General features: G+C 40.2%; 1 protein-coding gene across 3 annotated transcripts in view; it reads left to right on the forward strand.

Annotated features, from left to right (window-relative positions):
* LOC127582696 (E3 SUMO-protein ligase PIAS4-like) overlaps positions 1–26,242 on the forward strand; it is a 70,090-nt gene that overhangs the window by 13,945 nt on the left and 29,903 nt on the right. For 2 of the 3 annotated variants that reach the window (XR_007958155.1, XM_052038256.1), the window contains exon 3: positions 18,632–19,001. Coding sequence is in view for 2 of the 3 variants with exons in the window: in XM_052038256.1 (XP_051894216.1) it covers positions 18,632–19,001 (370 nt within the window). In the remaining variant the exon portion in view is untranslated. Of the gene's footprint in view, positions 1–12,266; positions 12,408–18,631; positions 19,002–26,242 lie in introns of those variants that run through there. The other variant, XM_052038258.1, reaches the window with a different exon arrangement.

Raw genomic sequence — 26,242 nt, forward strand, 5'->3', positions numbered from 1 at the left:
CTCACCATGTCATTCCCTTTTGACAATTGAAGCAATCATGGAAAGCACGGACACTTATCAAATGTAGGGACATCAGAAGAAATCAACCAGCAACAACTCTCTAAATAGCTGTTAATTCCTTTTAAATGGGAATAATTAGATGTTATTATTGATGCTGAACTTTTCAATTGTGTGAGGTTAAGAGGGGGTGTTGAACTGAAAAATGTTAGCCCTGGCTTAAAATCAGCATTGTATGCTTCACAGTTAGCTAACTTTGCCCACCAGAAGTATACACCCATTGCAATACACATTATGGCATCCAATGTGATTTGAGCCCTCAGTATATCTAAAAGAAGGAACATTTGAAATCTTTATCACTCCCTCAGTAGTGCATTGCTACATTAAGTGTAGGTGTTTGTGCTCTAGTTTCTAGAGTATAACTTGAACCCTGAACCTTCTGACTTGGATAACTTAACAGCATATATAAATAGTACCTTTCAAAACATTTTAAGTACTATCTGAGCTACAGTTGAAATATGATAAGGGTAAATAGCTTCCTGTGATGCATACTTGTGTAGCTCAGTAGCAATTAACTAATCACCCTCAGTTACTGGGTTCATCTGTGCCACCACATGGGGTTGCAAAGTATCCACGACCCATAGCACCATTAGTAATGCAAGCACAATGCCTGGGTTTAAAATAAGATTTAAAATAATCTCTGTATATAGTTTATTTGTAACTGTGTTGTGTCAGTATAAAACAGGATTCCCGTATTCTTCATTTTCCTCAAATTTTTTTAAAGTCTTTCACACAGAGTGGAATTTTTTTTTCTGCCCAACTAATCACCCGTTCAGGTCCCTTTCAAAAACATTAAATGTTCTGGTTGGAAATATAATTTAAATGACATATCAACAAAATAAATAATTTGGCTGTACCTAATTTGAAAACAAAAGTTGTAAAACCTTATGATCAAGAAGAGGGTCAAAAGTGAAATAGGACTTGTTCCCATCCCTTATGCACATACTGGGCTAGACATTAAAAGGTGGACTGCACTGCATTGTCAGTTTTATAATGGGCTGAGAAATCTGAAGTAAGTGACTGGTGTGTTCATCCAGCACACCATTGAGGATGGGTAAACAAGTAACTTTAATAGGACTTGATAGGAATGCTTCCAGGCAGGCAGTGAGTGATGCTGTGATACCTAGCCTGGTCAGTCCCAAAGTGGTGAGGTTAAATTCTGACTTGTCATTGCCCAGAGAATCTTTGAACTAAGAAGTCCCTAGCCAGAAGTCCAAAGGGCCTTTCTGTATTGCCTTCTGTCAAAGTACTCCTCTCTACCTCTTGCTGAGCCTTCATTATATAATAAGCAGCAGACACCAAAAAAGTATGCAAGCTTTCCAGGAGAGTAGGCAGAGTTGTCCCAAATTGCAGTTGTATCTTATCTTGAATAATCTCACCTCAACAGCATTCTCTGTTGGTCTCTATTGACCATGGCTCTGATTGCACTGGCATTCAACTGGATTAATAGGAGAGGGAGTAAGGATCCAAGGAATCAGTGAGTCACATGTATTTAAAAATAACGTGACACTGTGAGAAATTTCATCACATGGTCACAGACCCAATGATTGTTGTCTCAGAGGCTGATGGCCCTTGCAGAGATTCAGGTTCACAAATTAATTGAGGGGAGGCTCTGATGGTTCTCCAGGAGAAGATAGTTAAGTCCCCTTACCTGAACAGGGAACATCAATGATGTCCCTAATACAGTTGTGAGTCACAATTGTGATTCACAGCAATGATCTACACCTCCTTAAGTGATTCAGTGGCTAAGATCAGAGTGACAATGACCTCAATTTCTATAGGTGGAGCAGTCCAGGCATGGGAGCCTGATGCTTATGGTTACAGATCTCTATCAGGTACTACCTTTGGAAACTTTATCTTCTAAATATATTGTTCTTATATCTAGAAGAGCAATATATCTATAAGATACAGGTAGTTCTGCTAATATGTGTTTCCGTAAGGCAAATTGGATAAAACAGGATTGATGAATTAGGAAACACCATCTGTATTACATGGGCCAAATAGGTTATATTGTAATTTAGTTCGGGAACTAGAGAACCACTTAAGAGCTGCTTTGGAAATTGTCAAGCAGAATAAAAGCTGTCTTGGAAAAAAAAGTCTTGGGGGTGGGGGAATACTGTTTCCATGTAACCTCCCCTCAGTAATCAGACACCATGGTCTCTTGAGAACAGAGGCTGCCAGTTTCACCACTAGAGGCCATCGGAAATTGGTAAGCAATCACTTCCATTGATACTTGTGCAAGGATACTTGTACTTGAAACAATGTAACATACAGCCATAGAACCATAGAAAACTACAGCACAGAAAACAGGCCATTCGGCCCCTCTAGTCTGTGCCGAAATATTATTCTGCTCGTCCCATTTACCTGCCCCCAGCCCATACCCCTCCAGACCTCTCTCGTCCATGTATCTATCCAATTTACTCTTAAAAGTTAAGAGCGAGCCCGCATTTACCACATCAGATGGCAGCCCATTCCACACTCCCACCACTCTTTGAATGAAGAAGTTCCCTCTAATGTTCCCCCTAAACCTTTCCCCTTTCACCCTAAAGCCATGTCCTCTCGTACTTATCTCTCCTAATCTAGGTGGAAAGAGCCTACTTGCATTAACTCTGTCTATGCCCCTCATCATTTTGTAAACCTCTATCATATCTCCCCTCATTCTTCTCCGCTCCAAGGAATAAAGTCCTAACATGCTTAATCTTTCCCTGTAACTCCTGAAGACCCGGCAACATTCTAGTAAATCTCCTCTGCACTCTTTCAATCTTACTGATATCCTTCCTGTAGTTCAGCGACCAGAACTGCACACAATATTCCAAATTTGGTCTCACCAATGACTTATACAACCTCACCAAAACATTCCAACTCCTATACTCAGTACTTTGATTTATAAATGCCAGGATGCCAAAAGCCTTTTTTACAATCCTGTCTACCTGTGACTCTACTTTCAGGGAATTATGTATCTGAACTCCCAGATCCCTTTGTTCCTCCGCACTCCTCAGTGCCCTACCATTTACTGTGTATGTCCTCCCTTGATTTGTCCTTCCAAAATGTAACACCTCACACTTGCCCTTTAGTATTTTTAGTTTGCAGTAACAAGATAAACAGAACTATTAAAAACACCTTTATTTTTGAAAATTCAGTTGGAAAAATAACTTTGTTATTGTGAATCTGAAACTCCAGCCCCCAACCCCCTTTTTCCCATTGACATTATTGTCTAGATAGATAGATGATAGATAGATAGTGAGAGGTTTCTTAGGAACTCAACTATCACGTTACAGCAGAACTATCTGTATGTTGTTTATATAGTTAAAAGCACAGAGAGAATTATGCTTTTGTCTTCTAAGGGTTAAGGTCTGCACACGTGAATCGTTCCTGCTGTCCCTTGAGGTTCTTAGGCAAATCTGCTGCATTTAGAAGTCCTCTTCTACCTTGTGCTTCTTGAATGCACTCAACGGGACCACACCAAAGCATCTGGATATAAAGGTGATAGCTGGAAAACTGACTCAGCATCTGTGGCTTTTGTAGTTTGGACTTCACTCCATTGGCCACTAAACAAACCACTGCACATCTAAGTGAAAAGTAACTGAGCAGCTGCTGTGAATGGGTGCTATAAAAATCTGTTTCCCTTTGAGTTTCCTAATCAGCTAGAAATGATGCACCAAAATAAACATTGAAGTCATTTGTACAATTTCTAAATGGTGATACTCTGTGTGAGTACTGTGGTTCTACTTGATTTTACAGGCTGCACATATCAAACACTATTAGTGTTTATGCACAAATAATTATATTATTTCCAACCCAGTATGTTTTAAAATTACTAACATAAACCTATATGAATGCAGCTTCTAATATGTTCACTAAATAATAATTTTAACTAACATCTAAGTGGGTGGTGTTGGATGCTCAACACAATTCTGATTAAATGCTGCTTAAGTATACTTGTAAATTGTGAATACTGCAGTTGCTGCAATCAACTGCCTTCAAGTTTTAACATATAAATACAAGATAATTCAGGGGCTATTTTAAAACATGTAATTCAGCTTTTTATTGACAATAAGCTTACTTGAAATATTATAAATTTAAGCAAATGATTAAAAATAGTGGTTCATTGAAATGTTCTTTATACTGATCCCACAGAATTGGTTGATTTCAGTGGTTGGTGCTAAATTTTTCTTTGTGTACTAGGAGCTTTCAATGGTTTGGATTTGTACATCACTTTTTAAAATGCAATTTGATTTTTTTCTCAGTAAGCTGAGCAAACATTGACAATATAAATATCAATATAAAAATTACTCAAATCATATTACATGAAACATAATTAATATGTACAAGTATTGTATAAAAATGTAATAAGATATGTACAACACTATCTTATGATCCCAACAACTGTGCGGAACAACAGCCCCGTGTTTATTTGTAATATCTATAAATGAAAGATTGGCTAGGATGTGGCAAACAACATAATTGGTTGGTGAGATCGCAGAATCGAGCATAACAGCAGTCCTTCAAGAAATATATTACACCAAGTCCTCAATATCCATAAAGGATAGGGGCAAGGATTTTCCGCAGATAATGAAAAATGTGGATACTACTAGGGCCCTCTCCCTTGTACCCAACACACTCCCAAATAAACAGAAATATGTCCCATAATGTTCCAAAAGCATTAACACACATTAATCAACTCACTACAAGGTTTAAATACCCAAAAAGAAATTATATTCGTTTACAAACTACTTCCATTGAAACTTTCAAGCAGCAATAGGTATAGAAATCACAAGTTGCTTCTGTGTATACAAAGAGGACTATTTAAATACCACACAGCAAGGAGCCATTTGACAGTAGTAGTATGTAAACTGATCACCATATTTCTGCAGTGATAGGTTCCTCAATGTGTACATGTAAAGAGATATATTTATTAGAAAAAAATTAGACATGGAGCCTAAAGATGTGGATAACACATCAGTGAATAGCGAACACTGAGTGCTATAAGAGGGAGTTAAAAAGATTTTCTAATTGAATACATTGTATGCACAGCTACTTTTGATAATGGACATTCATTTGTCAGGGTTCATCAAGGATGGTGACCCACTTTTTAGACTAAACACTGCATAATAGCATAGACACAAGATGTATGAAGAGAATAGGCATGCATGCGCAAAACAAGAAAAATGTTTTACCGCAGTCAGACAGAAGGCAAATTATTTGTATTGCCAAAAATGAATTTACTTCTCCTGTGGGTCATATAGAAATCAGATGGCTAAGGTACAAATATGGTAATTAACTTCTCATCAGGGATGTACAATTGTTTAACCATTCTTTCAATTTGCTCCAGTTGCACGGTGTCGTTTTATAACAAAAGAATGTGGAACTCCAAAGATAAATGCTCAGGCTTTGAGTCCTCACACTTCCTTTGCTGTTTTACAGCAAAGTCAGCAGTTATTAATAAAAACAATAGATTACATTTCCATATAGGCCCTCTTTAGTTGATCATCCAGCACACTTTTCATGGAGAGCTGAGGCCTATACTAGCCTTTCAATTCTGGGGGAACTAACTGAATTGTGTGCAGATATGGTAGTTTAAGCCCCATTTTCAATAAAATGGGAAAATTCAGGATAAAATGGGAATCACAAATTAAATGTGATTGTATATTTCACTGAACATTTTTTAAAAAGACATTTGTCCAGGGAGAGGTTAGAATTGAGAGTTTCTCTGTAGTACAGACAAGAAATGGGGATGGGGGTGATGCAAGACATTTGCATTATGATGCTACAGTGATGGGAAGGTAAAATATAGCACGATGAATTCACATAGGAAACTTTCATAGCAAATACATCATAGAATTTTATACAGGAATGAATACAGTAAAAAAAAAGCTAGTATAAAGCAACCTCCTGCACAGTCAAGAGCAAATGTAGATTTCAGGTTAAGTGTGGTTAGATGCTGGGCTAATGGGATCAGATTAACAAAGTAATTCAATCCTCACTTCAAAGTTATACATTCTACCCAAATTTTTATTTTCTGCCAGTTAGTTCCTGTGGTGTTGCACTCAAGTACTTAAGACAACATGCAAGTCCATAGCTGCTTGAAAGTGGCAAAATAAGAGAATAGGCTGGTAAAGAAGGCATATGGCATGGTTGCCTTTATCATTCAGGGTGCTGAGTATAAAAATTGGGAAGTCGTGGTAAAGCTGTATAGAACTTTGGTCAGGCCACATTTGGAGTATTGTGTGCAATTCTGGTTGCCACACTACAGGAAGAAACGTGAACAGGTAGGAAATGGAGGGATGTAGACCATGTGCAGGCAGGTGGGATTAGTTTAGATCAGCATCATGGTCAGCTCAGATATGGTGAGCTGAAGGGCCTATTCCTGTGCTGTACTGTTCTATGATGGTCAGCTCAGATATGGTGAGCTGAAGGGCCTATTCCTGTGCTGTACTGTTCTATGTGGAAAGTAATCTTCAGGTGAAACCTGGATACAAGTCTAAAACTAATTGCAACAAGGCACCAGAATTAATTCCATTTTAAAATTATATTTCTATTACAACTTCCTTCCCTAGCACTTGGATTTCTCCTTTGGCAGACTGAAACATTGTTGTGTGTAGCAATAGCACCAGATTAAGTGCCCCAAAAAGAGACTGCATAATTAGTTGGGGGCTAGCATGCAACAGATTGGTGTGGTTTCCAGCCAGAGACTCATTAAATTGTGATCAATTTAAGTCCCCAATTAAACTGATGTCATCAATTTGCTGCACAGCAAAGAAAGATTCCAACCTTCGAAGACACTTTTTCCAATGGAAGCAAAACAGTGACACCATACAGTATGGCTACATAAGGGAGAGGTAGGCTGGAGAGAATTCAATTCTCTAAGCGAAACATTTAAGTTCTGGTGAATGAGATATACATTGGGAAAGAATTCCCAAATATAATGGAGCAATGCTACAAAAAATATCAAAAGCAAAGAACTACAGATGTTAGAAATCTGAAATAAAACAGAAAATGCTGGTAGGCAAGTTAGGCAGCTTCTGTAGGGAGAGAAAAGGAGTAACGTTTCAGGTCAATGACTTTTCAGATTTGAGAAAAATTAGAGATCTAACACGTTTCATTTGCAAAGAGAGACCTGCGGAGAGAATGAAAGGAATGTCTGTGATAGGGGTGGGGAGGGGTGGAGGGGAAGAATGGTTGATGAGAATATGGGATGTGAGGAGGATAAAAAATTGGATTAATGTAGGACTAGTGTAAATGGGTGGTTGCCGCAGACTCTGTGGGGCGAAGGGCCTGTTTCTGTGTTGTACCTTTTTGTGACTATGGTTTTGATTTCGGAGTTGTCTCCCCTATCAACCTTCCTTCCTCCTTTACCATCGTGTGCAGATTTGATAAATTTGCATTTCTGAATCTGTTGGTAATGGAAATTAAAAGCAATCCAATACTGATCTTCCCTGTTCTGATTTCACTATAATATGTATATATCAGTAACTACATTGTAATCCATTCCTGAACCTTGAACACATTAGTAATCTTCCATATGAAACCATACCAGAGACATCTTAGAAATTACAAATCACCAGGGCTTTTCATTCTTTAGAAAATTGTGGAAAACTAGTTTGGTGGGATATTTCCCTTCTACATCATTGGTTAATTCTCCCCAGACTATCAGAAAGATAATTTCCAGATTTGTTCTGGATCACGATTTCCATTATTTTAACTGGTACTAAAATGAGAATAATATTTGTAATCTGTGTCTAAATGTAGTATAACTTGATAAAATGGGTAGATATTTTTAATTCATTTAAGGGTTCAGTGGATTAAATTCATTCCTATTCCTTAAACAGTTTATTTGTTAAACAGATCTTTAAAATCACAGGTGACATCTTAAAGTCAATTAGTTGGGCTAGCATCTCAATTATTTTCCACTCACCTGATGCTAAAAAAAACTTACCCATGACTTATCTCTAGGTTCAAATATTAAAATATACTCCTGGCAGGCTTCCTTAATTCTACTTTCTGCAAGCTCAAAGGTTATCTGAAACTCAGATGGCCATCTCCTAATACAAATCAAGTCCCAGTCACCCATCACCCTTATACTCACTGATCTATATTGTTAAGCAAATATCTGATTTTAAAATTTTTGCCTTTTTTTTTAATCCCACCATAGCTGTGTTTCTCCATATCTCTGTAATCTTCTCCTGTCCTTGGAGATGTAAGGGCTCCTCCATTTCTGGCCTCTGGGTAATCCCTAAATTTACTTGTTGTAGCATTGGTGGATGTGCCTTCAACTGACTGGAACCTAATCACAGGAATCCCATCTCCTCACCCACTCCCCCCCCACCAACCTCTTATGTCCCTTCACCTCACTCTTTTAAGAGAGTACTAAAAACACACCTCTTTGATCATGCTTTTATTCTTCCATTCCAATTTCTTAGGACTGGATGCCAAATATTATTTGATAATTCACATTAAAGATACACAAATACAATTGTTTCACTATTCATTTATTTCACAAAGGCACACATATTTCACTGTGATGAAAATTATTTAGAACAGCAAAAATTGACAAAAGGAATCAAAACAGATGCTAAAAATTTGAGAAGCAAAGTCCCAGTTAGAGGATTTGTCAGGAGGGTAGATCCACAATTTATTTTAATAAAACAAATTGTTGGGAATACCCAGGTCAGGCAGCATCTGTAGAAAGAAACAGAGTTAACATTTAAAGTTGTTGAACTAAGACCTATCATGAGAAATGGTTAAGAGATAAAATTTAAATTTCAGTAATAAGGGTGGATAGAAGATAAGGGAGGGTCTATGATAGGGTGTAGGCAGGAGAGATTAAATGACGAGTGAGGTAGTAATGCCTCCTAAAAGACGGTAGTAAAGACATGAATAATGAAAGATATGTCTGTGAGAGATGTATTTTGGAGGAGATGAATGAAATGCAAAATCACCAGGACAGGAAGTGATACAAGGCTGGTTATTGGAAATTGTGGAAGAGTCCAGAAGCTTGCATTGCGCAGAAATGGAATTTTAAAATTGAAGTTGGTAAGGAACTTTCAATATATCAACCTATGATTTTTAATGAATGGAAAAGCACAAGGTGAAGATGCCTAATTTCCTTATTTAGTTTTCAATGTGGACCAGAACTACTGAAAAAGAAATTGTACAGTTGTAAGGTTGATGTGAAGTGAAAAGCAGAGGGAAATGTCTGATGTACAGCTGGGGCTAATGTACAGCTGGGGCTAATGAGCAGGAACACAATGCCACCAAAAGCAGATTGAGTCCCACTCTCCTTAGCCGTCTGCCCAAAAGGGTGGTAAAATCTGTCACTTTCACTTCTACCAGGTCTGGTCCACATTTCTATTTTACAGTTTTTTTTAAAAACATATTACACAGACTACTGGATCTGGTTGCATACCTTGCATGCACGCTAGACCCCCAGCTCACATTCTAGACTAATGAGTGAGCCAATGAGAGTAAATGGGACTAGTAGAGATAAGTGCAATGGTCAGCATGGACCTGGTGGGAAAAAGGGCCTGTTTCTTTGCTGTGTGACTCTACGACTCTAGGTGCCAAACCATCAGGATTTCTAAACAATCAGATGCCAAATAATCTATTTTACTATATGTGACTATCTGTATTTTTAAGACTCTCAATGTGCATGAGCATTTTATCCATTTAGTCAACTTAGCCCTCAGTTTAGTTATTATTACTGCAGATCATCTAAAATTATAGCAAAATACTGCAATTGCTGAAAATCTGAAATAAAAATAGGAAATATTATAAATACATAGGTCAACAAACATCTAAGTGGAAAGAAATAGTTAATGTTTCAAATCAATCACCAGAATTTCTGAATTTCTGAGGATAGATCATCAACTTGAAACCTGAACCCGGGTTCTCCCCCCACAGGTATAGTTTGAACTGCTGGGCTTTTGCAGCATTTTTTTTAATCATCTTACCCATGACACTGAATATTAATTGAAAAGCCTCAAAATTACTGTTTCTGTTCAATATAAAGATTGAAACAGAGAAAGTTAAAATATAATACTTAGAATTCTGTACACAGTTTGGCATTGTCCAAAAGCAATGGGGATGTGGTTTGCTTTCTTCTAAATCTTGAGGTTGCGAGTTTAAGTAAAAATTACATAACTTTTAAGATGAATAATTGACCATCATAAGATGCCAAACTGAGGCAAAATACATTATTAAAGTAGTTTCTCTATAGATTTTTAGAGATTTCCAGATATCCCATTCAAAATACAGTAACAATTTAAATCAAAGTTACTGAAAGATTCTTAATTATGGTATAGTAGTGGAGAGCACAATTAAACCACTCCTTGGCTTCATTCATATGCAAAGGAGCACTCAAGCTAACATGCATACTTCAAACCATGGTCCACAAGGTTGGGAGGAGTAGCGGCTTAAACTCACTGATGAAAAGAATCATCGGTATTTACAACTGTTCTACATTGTGTAATGATGCAATGAAAAAAGACTACATGGAAATGTAATATTAAAACAGAAAATGCTAGGAAGACTCTACAGGCCACATATGTGGGAAGAGAAACAGAATTAGCATTTCAGGTTGAAAATCTTTCTTCGGTACTCAGAGGAGAGAAAAGAAGCTCATTAAGCTGCAGAGAGGGTGGGGGAAGGTAGATGTCTCTGATAGAATAATATCAGGGTGACCATGGGGATAATCTGTAAACAAGGTTATCAATGAGTGAATGGGAGAAGCTAGAGTGAGAACATAGACAAAAGAAGGTAGGAGTTGCAAAATGCAGAGCAGGATAACATGCCCGGTGGGTTAGACTGGGCATATCTTCCTCTTCCGGAGAAAAAGCAAAAAAAAGCAAACTGAGCCACTATCACAGATGAACAACTGATATAGACAGAGAAATCAAGTAACTTGATTACTTGAAGTTGTAGAATTCATTATGAGTTCAGAAGGTTACAATGTGGCCACACAGATGAGGTGATGTTCCTCAAGCTTGTGTTGGCCTCATTTTAACGGTGTAGGAGGCCACATACTGTCAGATTAGAGTGGGACTGGGATGGAGAATGAAAGTAGTAGACAACAGGGAGCTCAGGGTTGCCACTGCAGATTGAACACCGGTGGTCTGCAACGTGTTCACCTGTTTGCATTTGATTTCTCCAGAGAGGAGAATGCAAAATTCTCCAATGAGGACACCACATTGTGAAACCAAATGCAGTACACTTGACTGGAAGAAGTGTAAGTGAATCACCTACTTCACCTGGAAAGACTGGGTCCCTGGATGGTGGGGAGGGAAGTGTTGTATCACCTGCAGTTGCATGGGAGAGTGCTGCAAGAAGGGGCTGATTGCTGGGAATGGAAGAGTGAACCAGGGAGTCACGAAGGGATTGGTCCCTGCAATATGTAGAAAGGGAAGTAGGAAAACAATGGTGCCAAAAGCAGTTTGGGTCCCATTTTCCTTAGCAGCCTGCCCAAAATGATGGTACACCCTGTGATGGCTGAATGGAAAATGTAGTTTAAAAAAAGTTATCTCCATTTTACCTCCAAGAAATGGAAAATTAAAGTAATGCAGATGATGGAAATCTGAAATAAAAACAGAAAAGGCTGGCAACACTCAGGCCAGTCAGTATCTGTGGAGACAGAGGCAGGGTTAGAGAGCCATTTCTCTCTCCACTCACTCTACCCACCTGGGGTGTTTTTAAGCACTTTCTGTATTACACAACAGATTTCCAGCACCAAACATACTTTACTCTGGGATCCCCCTGCTGCAGGGCTGGGAGAGAGAGTTATGACCTTGCACCTTATTGCACTGCACTTTCTCTGTAGCTGTGACACTTTATACTGTTGTTGTTTTTACTTGTACTACCTCAATGCACTCTGTACTAACCCAATGTAACTGCACTGTGTAATGAATTGACCTGTACGGTCGGTATGCAAGACAAGTTTTTCACTGTACCGCGGTACAAGTGACAATAATAAACCAATACCGACCTCAACTCGACGCCCCTGGTCGGTCAGAGAACCCACTGCCTCACAGATTCAGTTAGAAGAAAAAATCAGATGGACCTATAGGCTGACGGGTTGCTTTGCTCTTGCTGACCCTTGCTCGATGTCTGGGACGGAGAGCGAGGTATTTGAGCGCGGCCACGCCGCACCGAGCACATTACCCGCGGGGCTGCCGCTCGCCGGCCCGCCGGTTCTCCTTTAAACTCCCGCAGCCGTTGGCGGCCCGGCGCTCGACAGATTGCCGCTCGCTGATTGGCTGCTCGGCCGGGGCGGAGTGATTCTGCGCGGGGCTCGCCGCCGAGAGCGGGGCTCGGGGAAGAGACGGGAACAAAACATGGCGGAAAGAAGGGCGGCCAAGGTAACCGGGTGACGGCTCGGTGTGCTCACGGCGGTGTCGGGGCAGAGCCAGCGGTCGCGTCAGGAGGGTGGCAGGGGTCTGGATGAGTTCTGGTTTTTATTTTTTTTAAATATTATTCTTCCTGAAGGTGCTTCGGGGGTGAGTGCCCCCCTTCCCGTGCTCAGTCCCGGGTTTTTTTTTGGTGTGTTCTTAAATTTCCCGCCAAAGGCTTTCCCCGGTTGTTTCGGGAGGGAAGGATAAGGAAAGAGACCGACTTCGTCCTGAGGGGTGGAATGGTTTTTGTGCAATTATTGTGCCATTGCAATGTTTAAAATCCGATAACAGTTCGTCAATGGCAAAACTCCGATAATCCGGCACACTGGGTTGGTGCCGGATCAGCCGTTTTTCCGGATTATTGGATGCGGTTCCATATGATTACCCCCAACACGTTTTAATTCACTTTACTGTTTCATTGTATTAAAATGAATTTCCCAGTGAATCAGGTAAGTTTAAAAGGAGTGCAGGAACCTGAGCCCTGATAAATTTAATGCGAGTGTGGGAATTGGAGCTCCAGCAAGTTAGAGGGGAGCACATGGCAAACATTAGCAAGTGAACCAGATGCCAAATCATTGGGATTTCTGAATGGTTGGATAGTGGATTATCAGAGTTTTACTTTAAATACAGATCTGAGATGCATCTGCATGTGATCTGCATCTTCCCACTGCCAGTCACTTCAACTCCAACTCCCCCTCCCACACTATCACAGATATGTCAGTCCTCGGCCTCCTCCACTGCCAGGAGAATTCCAAGCGCAAACTGGAGGAACAGCACCTCATTTTCTGTCTTGGAACCTTGCAGCCTAATGGCATGAACATTGAATCACACCACACCATACCATGCCTCTTCTTCCTTTTCCTAGTCTAACTCTCTTTTTTTCTTCCCCCTCCCTTATTCCCTCCTCAACTTTGACCCATCCCCCAGTGGATCTGCTCTCCCCTCCTCCCTCGCACCTGCCTAGAACTATCTCTTACCTGCATCTACCTATCATCACCTTGTGCCCACCCCACCTCCCCTCTTTTGTCCACCTATCACTGCTCTGCTTTTCCCAACTATATATTGGGCTTCCCCTTTTCCGATCTTCGGTCCTGACCCAAAACGTTGACCACCTGCTTTTCTCCATGGGTGCTGCCTGGCCTGCTGAGTTCCTCCAGCATCATTGTGTTTTTCATCTAGATACCAGCATCTGCAGTCTTTTGTTTCTCCAGATCTGAAATGTCTCTGAAAATTTCGTAGTGTTTATTAGATGTTCAGTATATTACATTCCAAACATGATTGTAGTTGGGAGATAAAACCTTGGGCTTGAATTTTCTTTATCACTTAATCATTCTAAATGATATTTAAAGTTTTATTGAAAAAACACTTTAAGCTGTAATGCTTCAAATTCACTCAGGGAATAGCTTTGGATGACAGTTGTGGAAAGATTGACCAATTGTGCAGGACATTGTGACCATGGCAGCTTCAAATCCTTGGTGCGCAATTGACGATATATGATTAAAAGTTATACTTTTAAATATAATGTACTGGGGTTTTATTACATTATTATTGAGATGGCATTCTTGCAGATTTAGCAGGAGCATTATTTAATGTACACTCTTGTGTACACCCATGTAGTAATCATCTCAATGTTTTCAGAAATACTTCCACTAATGTCATCTGCTAAGAGTAGCTTTGCTCTGCTACAAGAAATCTTGTTTACTTATGAAATATGCTTCAATTATCCCTTGCTGATAATTGGAATTGGTTTATTATTGTCACATGTACCGAGGTACAGTGGAAAAACTTGATCTGCATGAACGGCATGCATCGTGGTTGTACAAGGTAAAACAATAACAGATTGTAGAATAAAGTGTCACAGCTACAGAGAAAGTGCACTGCAAGTAGACAAGATGGTGAGGTCAAGAATCCATCTTGTACTACTGATAAAGTTCCAATTTCTGGTATCAGTCATATAACTGTGATTTCCTAGTGAAACTAGTGGATTATTCCAAGGATCATTTCTTAGCCCTTGATTATTTACTGCTTATATTAATGACCTGGAGGAAAGGGCAGAGTGTGAGGTATTCAAGTTTGCTGATGATACTAAAACAGGTGAGAGGGCATATTGCAATGACGATGGTTGAACTCCGCAGCAGGGTATAGAAAGGTGGAGTGAATGGCTGAAAACATAGCAAATGGAGTTTAGTGTGGAAAAGTGTGAGGTTGTCATGCACTTCAGTAAGAGGAATCAAAAGAAATTAGACTGTAATCTAAATGGAGAGAGATTGCAAATAAGTAGAATACAAAGTGTTCTTGTGCATGAATCAAATAAAGTTACCAATTAGGAAGGCAAATGACATTCTGGCCCTTATTGCAAGGAGTTTGGAAATATGGATGTACTGATACAATTGTACAGGGCGCTTTTTGAGGCCACACCCGGAGTACTGTTTACAGTTTAGGTCCCTTTATTTAGGAAAGAATGTACTCTCATTGGAGTTGGTCCAAAAGAGATTTACTAGGCTAACATTTGGGATGAGGTGGTCGTCCTGTCACCAGCAGCTAAAAAAGTTGGATCTGTTTTTGGAATTCAGCAGAATGGGGTGATCTTATTGAAGCATTTAAGATCATAATAGGACATGACAGGGTAGATTTAAGATGTTTCCACAAGTTAAAGAGTTTCAAACAAGGTGATATAATTACAAGATAAGGGGATAGTTACTTAAAATTTTGAATTTCTTCTCTCAGAGATTGATGAAATTCTGTGCCCCAGAGGGTTGTGGAGCTAGGTCATTGGAGCTATTTAAAGAGGAAATGGATAAATATTTGAAATGGAATTGAGGGTTATGGGGGAACTGACACTGAAAAGGAAAAATTCTGGGACAGATCAGCCATGGTGATGCTGAACATCGAGACAGGTTTGACGGTCCAGATATTCAACTCTTATTTTCTTGTGTTCTTGCCTATTTTGATTTCCTTAATATCATCATATACGATGTACAATCAATGATAAAAGTACAGAGAGCACAAGATTAACTCTGAAGAATTTTTTTAACAAACATGTAATAAGTTCAATGGCAGGGGAAACATTTTGTATTCAACTTTAGCAAATCAATCTGGGTGGGTGGCAGCAGTATCATTGGTAGAACAATATTTATGGTAGTAATCATGATTTGATCGGATTTATCAAAGTTATGGAAAAGGGAAAATAGAAATCAAGGTTTTAAATTCTGCAAAGACCAATTCTACTAATGAGAATTTTAGAAAAGATGACTTTTCTTTCGAGGCAAATCTGTCTGGGAAATTAGCAGCATGTTCGAAGGAAATTCAAGTGGTTCAAGGTAAATATGATCCTGCAGCAAAAAGGGAAGTGACTGCCAAATCTGGAGCTCTATAAGACAAGGTGCCTCCAGGGTAAGATGAAGCATAAAAACTAAGCTTCAATCTGGAGCTCTAGAAGACAAGGTGTCTCCAGGGTAAGATGAAGCATAAAAACTAAGCTTGTCTCAGACACTGAGTAGTACTGCAGAAAATCTTGGGGAAAGTATAGAAAGTGCAGGGATGAAATTAATTAAAAGGGAAATTTAAGAAAGCAAAGAGAGGGTATATAAAAATACTGGCAAGTAAAATTCAAAGAAAATCCAAAGATGTTTTCCAAGTACATAAGGAGAAGGAGAAGCAGTAAGTAAAGAACAGAGCTTATTGGCTAGCTTTCAGGTTCCTAATGTGTGGAGACAGAGTATATGGTGGTTCATATTCATTGTAGCTGCCTTCACTAAAGATGAGATTAATGTTGATGTTGTTAAGGAGGCAAAATGTGAGAGTTCTGAATGGGATAAATACAGTAAAAGAGGAATTATTAGGCAGCTTAATAGCTTTGAAAATGGATAGATCACCAGGCCTGGATGACGTCTTTCTTAGCTATTAAAAGAAGGAAGGGGGGGAAACTACAGAGGCCTTGAACACTCCTGTAGCCAGGGAGAATTGAAAAATGATGCTGAGGATTGCTAATAGTGTCTTGTTATTTAAAAAGAGGAAGGGATGTAAACCATGTAATCGTAGGCCAGTTGGTTTAAGTGGTGGGCAAATCAAAGTCAAAGTTTAGTTTATTGTCATATGCACAAATACATGTATGCACAGGTGCAAAGGAAAAACTTGCTTGCAGCAGCATCTTGGGCACAAAACATCATATAAGCAGCATTCACAAGAAAAAGCAAACTAAACATAAAATATACACAATTTTACAAGAAAGAATACAATTAGAATAAAAAAAAGTCAATTTCTGTGCAAAGTAATCAAAGTGGTCATAGTGTTAGAGTAAGCTGTAGTGATTAGGGTTGTGCCGGTTGGTTCAAGAACCAAATGGTTGAAGGGAAGTAGCTGTTCTTGAACCTGTTGGTGTGGGACTTCAGGCTTGTCTGCCTCCTGCCCAATGGTAGCTGAGAGAAGATGGCATGGCCCAGATGGTGGGGATTTTGATGATGGATGTTGCCTTCTTGAGGCAGCGCCTGCTGTAGATGCTACGTATGGTGGGGAGGGATGTGCCTGTGATGTATTGGGCTGAGTCCACTACTCTCTGCAGCTTATTGTAATCCATTCTGAGGAACAGTACAAACCATTGTTTAGAAAGGCACAGGTAGTCACGGACAGTTATAATAGATTTGTTAAAGGTATTTTGTGTAGCCTGCATAGATCTTTCCAAGTGTCCCACTCGGAGATAATCAAAAAAAGTAAAAGCCCATAGGATCTCGGAGTGTGGTAAATTGGATCTAAAATTGGTTCAGCAGCAGGAAGCAAGCTGTAATATTTTCTGGGTGTCTCTGTGACTGGAAAGTTGTTACCAGTCACAAAAACACCCAGCAAATATTATAGCTTCGACGCTCAGTACTTGGTCCCTTGCTCTTTGTAGTATGCATTACTTAAACTTAAATGTCGGGGGAAATGGTGATGGAGTTTATGGATGCTTTGAATTGCAAGAAGATGTAGATTTAGACCACCCTTCTCATGGTCAATCTCTGACTCTTCCCTTTCTTTTCTGGATTCCTTCCCCCACCCCTCACCCCTCAGGGAGATAAGCCAGCTGCTTATGCTCTGCCTGATCTGCTCAACATGTCTTCCTGCTCTGCATTTCTCAACTCCTACATTTTTTTTGTCGACATTCTCACTCTCTAACTTCTCCCATTCACTCATTGACCAGAAAACCTTATTTACAGCCTTTCCCCTGGTCCCCTCAGTTTTATCTGATCAGTGACCCTCCTAGCAGGTTAATAAGCTTCTTTGGTCTCCTCCCCAGTTCTAATGAATGGTCTTCAACCTGAAAAGTTGACACTCTGTTTCTCTTCCCTTAGATGTGGCCTTACCTGCTGAGTACTTCCAGCATTTTCTGTTTTTATTTTCAGATATAGATAGTGTGGTGTAGTCTGTTGGGCAAAAAGTAGAAAATGGAAATTAATGCATAGAATTGAGGTAATGCATTTGGGAAGGTGCAATGAGGCAAGAGAATACACTATAAATATTGAGTGGTGTGGAGGAACAGAGGGACCTTGGATTATATGTCTACAGATCCTTAAAATAGCAGTAAGGTGATTTAACATGGTATATGGAATGCTTTCCTTCATTCACTTAGAAACACTAGAAAAGCTGGCATAAAGTTAATGGGCTGAATGGCCTCCTTTTATGCCATGGATATATGGAAGGAGTTATGCTAGAGCAGTATACAACACTAGTTAGGCCACAGCTTGAGTCTAGCATAACATTCTGTTCACTACATTACAGGAAATTTGTAACAGAACAAGACAAGGTGGAGAGAAGATTTATGAGATGTTGCCAGTAGAGAAAACTTTAGCTTTGGGTAAGATTGGATAAGCTAGGGTTATTTTCTTTTTTCTTGGAGGAGATTGAGGGGCAACTTAATGGAGGTATATAAAATTACTAGAGACCTATATAGAGTGACTATTTAATTAAAGATAAACTACCCCAAAATCAAGTGTCTTGTTGGGTTTCAATCCCTTTCACAAACCCTTGGATGTTTGGGAGAATTTTTTTTTAAAATGTTATCTAAACCTTCAATCATTTGAAATCATGGCTTCATTATTTTATCTATTATTTCATGTTTGTGTATTTTGTAATTTCAATGTGCTAATAACCAGGATTACTTAATTAACTATATTAATAACCTTGTTTATTCTTTTTTTCTCTGGCCCCTAAAAAAGAACATGATCCTGGGCTTTAGGATATCTGAGCTTCAAGCACTTTTAAGGTTTGCAGGACGTAACAAAAGTGGGATGAAACATGAATTGGTGTCACGGGCATTACAGCTGGTCAGGACCAACTGCTCATCGGAGATTTTAAAGAAGATCCAAGACTTGCATGCTCAGCGGAACAGTTCAGCTTCAAATGCACAGAGTCAACAGCTTCTGTCTGCACCAACATTTCCTTTGCATTCTTCAGAAGCAGCCCTGAATGCAAGAACGTCAGTTCCAATTTGTCACCCAGGAAAAGATGATACAAAGTCTAAAGTGCGATTAACAAAATTGCCATTCTACGAAATTTTAGATGATCTCATGAAACCTACGGATCTAGGTAGGTTAATATTTTGTTAGATTTTAAACAGACACAAACTTGATGTGATGAATGGTGTCCTGTGTTGTAAATTTTCATTGATTTGCATTTGATTAAAAGTAAACCCCAAAATCAGGAGTCTATTATTAGGTTTTTGATTCTTTTAAAAAATTTTATCTAAACCTTTTTTGGTTAGATTTTGAACTAGACTTCTTGAATGCCCTGATTTGTGCTTGGGTTATCTGGGAGATGACTGATTATTTTCAAAATTTGCTCTTAACTAAATATCTGAATAATGCATAGTTGTGTCAGTAATATGAAAATCATTTAGAACCATAGAAAACTACAGCACAGAAAACAGGCCATTCGGCCCTTCTAGTCTGTGCCGAAACATTATTCTGCTAGTCCCATTTACCTGCCCCCAGCCCATACCCCTCCAGACCTCTCTCGTCCATGTATCTATCCAATTTACTCTTAAAAGTTAAGAGCGAGCCCGCATTTACCACATCAGATGGAAGCCCATTCCACACTCCCACCACTCTTTGAGTGAAGAAGTTCCCTCTAATGTTCCCCCTAAACCTTTCCCCTTTCACCCTAAAGCCATGTCCTCTCGTACTTATCTCTCCTAATCTAGGTGGAAAGAGCCTACTTGCATTAACTCTGTCTATGCCCCTCATCATTTTGTAAATCTCTATCATATCTCCCCTCATTCTTCTCCGTTCCAAGGAATAAAGTCCTAACATGCTCAGTCTTTCCCTGTAACTCAACTCCTGAAGACCCGGCAACATTCTTGTAAATCTCCTCTGCGCTCTTTCAATCTTACTGACATCCTTCCTGTAGTTCGGCGACCAGAACTGCACACAATATTCTAAATTTGGTCTCACCAATGACTTATACAACCTCACCAAAACATTCCAACTCCTATACTCAATACTTTGATTTATAAATGCCAGGATGCCAAAAGCCTTTTTTACAACCCTGTCTACCTGTGACTCTACTTTCAGGGAATTATGTATCTGAACTCCCAGATCCCTTTGTTCCTCTGCACTCCTCAGTGCCCTACCATTTACTGTATATGTCCTCCCTTGATTTGTCCTTCCAAAATGCAACACCTCACACCTGCCTGCATTAAATTCCATCTGCCATTTTCTGGACCATTTTTCCATTTGGTCCAGATCCCTCTGCAAGCTTTGAAAACCTTCCTCGCTGTCCACTACACCTCCAATCTTAGTGTCATCCGCAAATTTACTAATCCAATTTACCACATTATCTTCTAGATCATTGATATATACAACAAACAATAATGGCCCCAACACAGATCCCTGAGGCACACCACTAGTCACAGGCCTCCAATCTGAGAAACAACCATCCACAACCACTCTCTGTCTTCTCCCACTCAGCCAATTTCGAATCCAGTTTACAACCTTTCCATGGATACCCATTGACTGAACCTTCTGAACTAATCTCCCATGTGGGACCTTGTCAAAGGCCTTGCTAAAGTCCACGTAGACAACATCCACAGCCTTACCTTCATCTACTTTCTTAGTGACCTCCTCAAAAAAATTCTACAAGATTCGTTAAACACGATCTACCACGCACAAAGCCATGCTGACTATCCTTAATCAACCCTTAACTGTCCAAATACTTATATGTCCTATCTCTCAGAACACCTTCCAATGATTTACCCACTACTGATGTCAGGCTCACTGGCCTGTAATTTTTTTAAAATTTTAAAATCCTTTTGTTTTCAAACTATGTTTCTGTTCATTGTAATAGTGGTTTAAATATATGTTCTCTATCAAAACAGCGATTTTACATTATCTCTGAATTGTTTTCCTCACTGAAGGCAGTGACTCATCTCGGAAATTTGAGACCTGATATATGCTGTGCCTTAATTTTTTAGATTACATATGGTTATGACTTGCTTGACTAATTGGAGCATTATAGTCCAGCCATGTATGATATGGGAGACTTCAATGTGGTCTTCTCTTAACAATCTCTGTTTTCTACTTCCACTCTGTCTCTTGCCGATTATTACCTCTTTGACTGGTGACCGAATAAAGTAAAGTAAAATAGTGATGTGTCAGTTGCTTTAACAACTCAGCTTCCAAGCTCTTGCAGTTCTTGAGGGAAGATATTCCTCCTCACCACTGTCTTAAAATGGGCAACCTCTTCTGAGACAACACTGTCTTGTGGATTTTCCCTCCAGAGGAAACATTCTCTGTGAATCCAGCCTGTCAAATCCCTTCAGGATCTCGCGTGTTTCACTATCTTGTCAAATTTCTAATCAGCAAGGACCCACAGATCATAACTGTCCCTAATTTGACATAAACCTTGCTTAGAAGCCATAGGATGGCTGATGTAGGAAAATAGAAAAACTGTCTTCAGGGATGGGGTACGGTGAAGGACACTTTTCAGCATTTATTGTGCTAATTTAACTTTGGTAACACAGGTTGTTTAATAACTCTGGAATGTATAATTCTTTCCCTAACATCTCTCATTTTGAAGAGCACAAAGATGGGAAACTTTAAAATAAAATTTCAAGATGTTGCATTAAAGACATTCAGCAACCTGTTTGCCTTCAAGGTGTTGTTGCTTCTCAGAAAGCTATGAGCAATTCCAACATAGTTATACAAATTTTGATTCCCAATGATTCCTAGCAATCCCTGGCCCCTCACCATTCATGGTGAAGGAACATTTCAAATGGTAGAGAGAACCTTGTGTCCGTGCATCAAGAGTATGCAGAAGCCCTATGTAAACATCAGGAGTATGCAACCTCAAACTACCCACCTGCCTAGCCCACCAGTCACCTCAATCTATGGACCAATCTGCTTTTTCCATGTTGGCATTATCAGTCACTTCAGAATCCACAAAACTGGAGTGGAGGCAAGTCATCCTCGATCCCAAGGGAATGCCCAAGAAGAAGAAAATGCATTTAAGGGGAAACCATACAAGCATCTTGGGTGGAAAGGAATAGAATGTTATGCCACTTGGGCAATTTAGATCAGGAGTCTTTAAGCCAAATAACAAGAGCTTTTTAAAATTTGTTAAGAACTGCAATGCATACAATGTCAATAATCAAGTAATAAAACAGATTTAGTATTTTCTAGCTAAGTGGTATCAACCCCTTTGTCAAAACACTTCTGAAGGCACCTTCATAAACACAGTTGGTCGCATTTAAAGACACATGCTGTGGATCTTGCTGCTCCCCTCACTGAATCTCTGGTGCTTTATTCCAACTAATCAATGAGCTCAACATCTCCTTAAAACTCAGCATGCCAGGCAGCAAACAAGGTTAAGGTTCAGGGAGATGGCTTCTCTTCTCTCTCCAGGATGCTTAGCTGACTTTGGTATTTCTGGAATTTTCTGTCGTATTTCAGATTCCCAGAATCTGCATCATTTTGGTTCTTTTAAAAAGAAGTTAAGCTTCCCTCTGGTGTGACAGACGTCTTTTTATTTGAATGGACTGAAAAGTCATTTGTCACTTCGACTTGAGGCAAAGGCCAATTCTACATTTGGAGGTAAACACTAAAGGCAACACTCCAAGCCATTCAGAAAAAACTACTTTTTTTATATTTAATTCCCTTAAACATGAAGCTGAATGTATTTCCTTCCTGTTCAACATTGATAACCACTATATTTTATATTCATCTTTATCTTGGAGTTTCTCAAGTTCATGTCTCTGTTTTAGTAGTAAAGTCTGAGAGGAAGGCCACGGTGATTCAAAAAAATCTTGCAACCTATTCTGATCATTTGAAAACAGCTCTTTGAAATTGCATTTAGTTCCAGGGTAAGACCTGCAGGCACAAGTAGAATACTTCAATAATAGGCACAGGTTTGTCACTATACAAGTCAGACTCGGTTCCCTGGGGACCTGGGTGGACAGTGGGGGATTGGTGAGGAAAGGCACGGGTCTGGCCTCCTGTCTTTGGCTACCACAATGCTTCTGCCCATTTCCACATGCTTCTGCCAGATGTCATTGAGGTGGCTTCTTTTAAAGAGTTTGGGTTCTCCTTGGAATTCCTGGGAGCTGTCGGTAACCGTGTGGTCAAGTCAGCAGTGTAGCAAGTGACTTCAAGTGAGCGCAGAAGTGGACCTTGTGGGGTCATGTGGACTGCAGGTGCCATGTTGTGCCGGTGTGGTTAGTGACAAAAAGGGTTTCTGTTGGCCAGGGTTTAGTAACTGCATGTAACCCAAGGCCGTACGCACCTCCTGAGCTGCAGGTTGTTAATTCCAGGATTGAATGAAATGCTTGCATAGAATGTAAAGAGTGCAATTTATCAGTTGATCTGTACACTTAGTCATTCTGTTTGCATATTTCCATTTGAATTTGTTAGGTCATTCAAAATCCAGGATATCCTGGTAACACTTTCAGGGGTATAAGAGAGTTTTTGTTTGAATCATTTTCAAAGAAGCAACTAAGGTATTAGTGGAGGTTGGGTTTATGCAGAATTCTAATCCTATTATGTAAGAAGTTTTGCCACAGTGTGGAAATAACTTTTTAACATCGCAATTACTGGTGACAGTAGCAGCTATCAGAGAATTGACTCAGTAGTCGCAGCTTTAGCCAGTGAGATCATGGTTCTGCAGGCAGGGCTGTCTGTGTTGTCACACAGATCACAGAAGTAATGCTGAGAGTGAACCAGGTGTGTAGTGAGTAGGGCCAAGAGTTTTAATCATCACGCATCCCAGAACTCTACAGCAACACTACACTGTTTAAAGGCAACCTCTTAAAAGACGTGTCACTGATCATTTCCTGTCCACTGCAGAAATAAGAATTATTCTAAATTCATGCAGGATACCAATGTTCTGACATGTCTGCAATTTATTACTATCCTCTTGTGATTACATACTTAGTCTTCAGGAATATTGAAGTACTTGTAACAGAAAACTTTGGCACCTAGTAGGTATGATTTTTACAGTCATTGATTTGAACTTTGTGCATCAATGCTGTAAATAGTTTTCTCAATGTACATTTGGTTTGTGGCACAGTTCTTATTGGGTTGCCTTGGTGAAGAGTGAACTTACATATCTGCACTTGCAATACTTTCTGGATTGGGGAGTTGCAAGGTGGTTGTCAGTGATTGGAATCAAATCTACCATTTGAAGGTAGACAAGTCTCCTGGTCCTGATGGAATGCAATCTCAGGGTACTGAAAGAAATGGAAGTAGTAGAGACATCTGTGAAAATTTACCAAAATTCTCTGGATTCTGGGCGTGTCCCGGCAGATTGGAAGACAGCGAATGTCACGCCACTGTTTATAAAAGGATGTAGGCAAAGTGCAGGTAACTATAGGTCAGTTAGCTTAACGTCTGTAGTCGGGAAAATGCTTGAAACTATCATTAAGAAAGAAATGGCGAGACATCCGATAGAAGTGGTTCCATCAGGTAGACGCAGAATGGATTCAAGAAGGGCAGGTCCTGTTTGACAAATTTACTGGAGTTCTTTGAGAATATAATGAGTGCAGTGGATAGAGGGGGAACAGGTGGATGTTGTATACTTGGATTTCCAGAAGGCATTCAATAAGGTGCTGTATAAAAGACTTGTCCATAAGATGAGGATGCATGGAGTTGGGGGTAATGTATTAGCATGGATAGAGGCTTGGTTAACCAATAGAAGGCAGAGAGTTGGGATAAATGGGTGTTTCTCTGATTGGCAATCAGTGGTGAGTGAGGTGTGACAGGGGTCGGTGCCTGGCCCGCAACTGTTCACGATCTACATTAACGATTTGGAAGAGGGACTGAGTGTAGCATATCTCAGTTTGCTGATGACACTAAATTGAGTGGGAAAGTAAATTGTGTGGAGCATGAGGAGAGTCTGCAGAGAGATATAGATAGGTTAAGTGAGTGGGCAAGGGTCTGGCAGATGGAGTACAATGTTGGTAAATGTGAGGTCATCCACTTTGGAAGGAAAAATAGAAGGTCATATTATTGTATAAATAGTGAAGGATTGCAGCATGCTGTTGTGCAGAGGGACTTGAGAGCAGCATCCATGGAGAAAAGCAGGCAGCCAATGTTTCGGGTCAGGACCCTTCAGGACTGAAGATAGTAAAAGGCAAAGCCCATTACATAGAAGGGAAAAGCAGAGCAGTGATAGGTGGACAAAAGAGGGGAGGTGGGGTGGGCACAGGGTGGTGATTGGTAGATAGTGATAGGCAGGTGCGGGGGAGGAGGGGAGAGCAGATCCACCGAGGGATAGGTCAAAGGTAAGGAGAGGAAGGAAAAAGGGTAAAAAAAAGTCTTGGAAAGAGAAGCATGGTACGGGGGGTGTGTGGGGAACGGGGGTGGGGATTACTTAAAGTGGGAGAATTCAATGTTCATGCCTTTAGGCTTCAAGGTTCCAAGGCAGGAAATGAGGTGCCGTTCCTCTAGTTTGCACTTGAAATTCTTCTGGCAGTGGAGGAGGCCAAGCACTGACATATCTGCTGTGATGGTGGTGGGGGGGGGGGGGTGAGGGGGTTAGTTGAAGTGACTGATCGTGGTTACAGGAGTCCCTTCAAAAGGCAGAAAGAGAGAGGTGGGGAGGGGAAGTATACTTGGTAGTGGGATCCCATTGGAGATGGCAGAAGTGGCAGAGAATGATGTGTTGGATACGTAGGCTGGTGGGATGAAATGTGAGGATAAGGGAGACCCTATCCGTGTTGGGTCTGGGAGGGGTGGGGGTGGGAGCGGAGGTGCGGGAAATGGCAGAGATACGGGTGCGAGCTCTCCCGACCACAGTCGGGAAAGCCCCGGTTAGAAAAGAAGTTTGAAGCCTCGAATGTCCTGGAGTGGAAAGCCTCATCACGGAGCAGATGCAGTGGAGGCAGAAAAATTGAGAAAAAGGGATAGCATCCTTGCAAGAGACAAGGTGGGAGGAACTGTAATCAAGGTAGCTGTGGGCATCAGTGGATTTGTAGAAGATGTTGGTGGATAAGGAATCTCCTGAGATGGAGACAGAAAGATCGAGGAAGGACAGAGGGGTGTCAGAGATAGTCCAAGTGACATGGAGAGCAGGGTGAAAATTAGTGGCGAAATTTATGAAACTGTCACGTTCCGCACAGGTACAAGAGGTGGGTGGCACCAATGCAGTCGTTGATACAGCAGAGAAAGAGTTGAGGAATGGGGCTAGAGTAGGCTTGGAATAGAGACTGTTCAAATCAGCCAATGAAGAGGCAGGCATAGCTGGGACCCATGTGAGTTCCCATAGCTATGCCCTTGGTCTGTAGAAAGTGAGAGGAATGGAAAGTGAAGTTGTTTAGGGTGATGACAAGTTCAGCCAGG

This window comes from Pristis pectinata, chromosome 24, assembly GCF_009764475.1.
Source record: "Pristis pectinata isolate sPriPec2 chromosome 24, sPriPec2.1.pri, whole genome shotgun sequence".
Lineage (NCBI taxonomy): Eukaryota > Metazoa > Chordata > Chondrichthyes > Rhinopristiformes > Pristidae > Pristis > Pristis pectinata.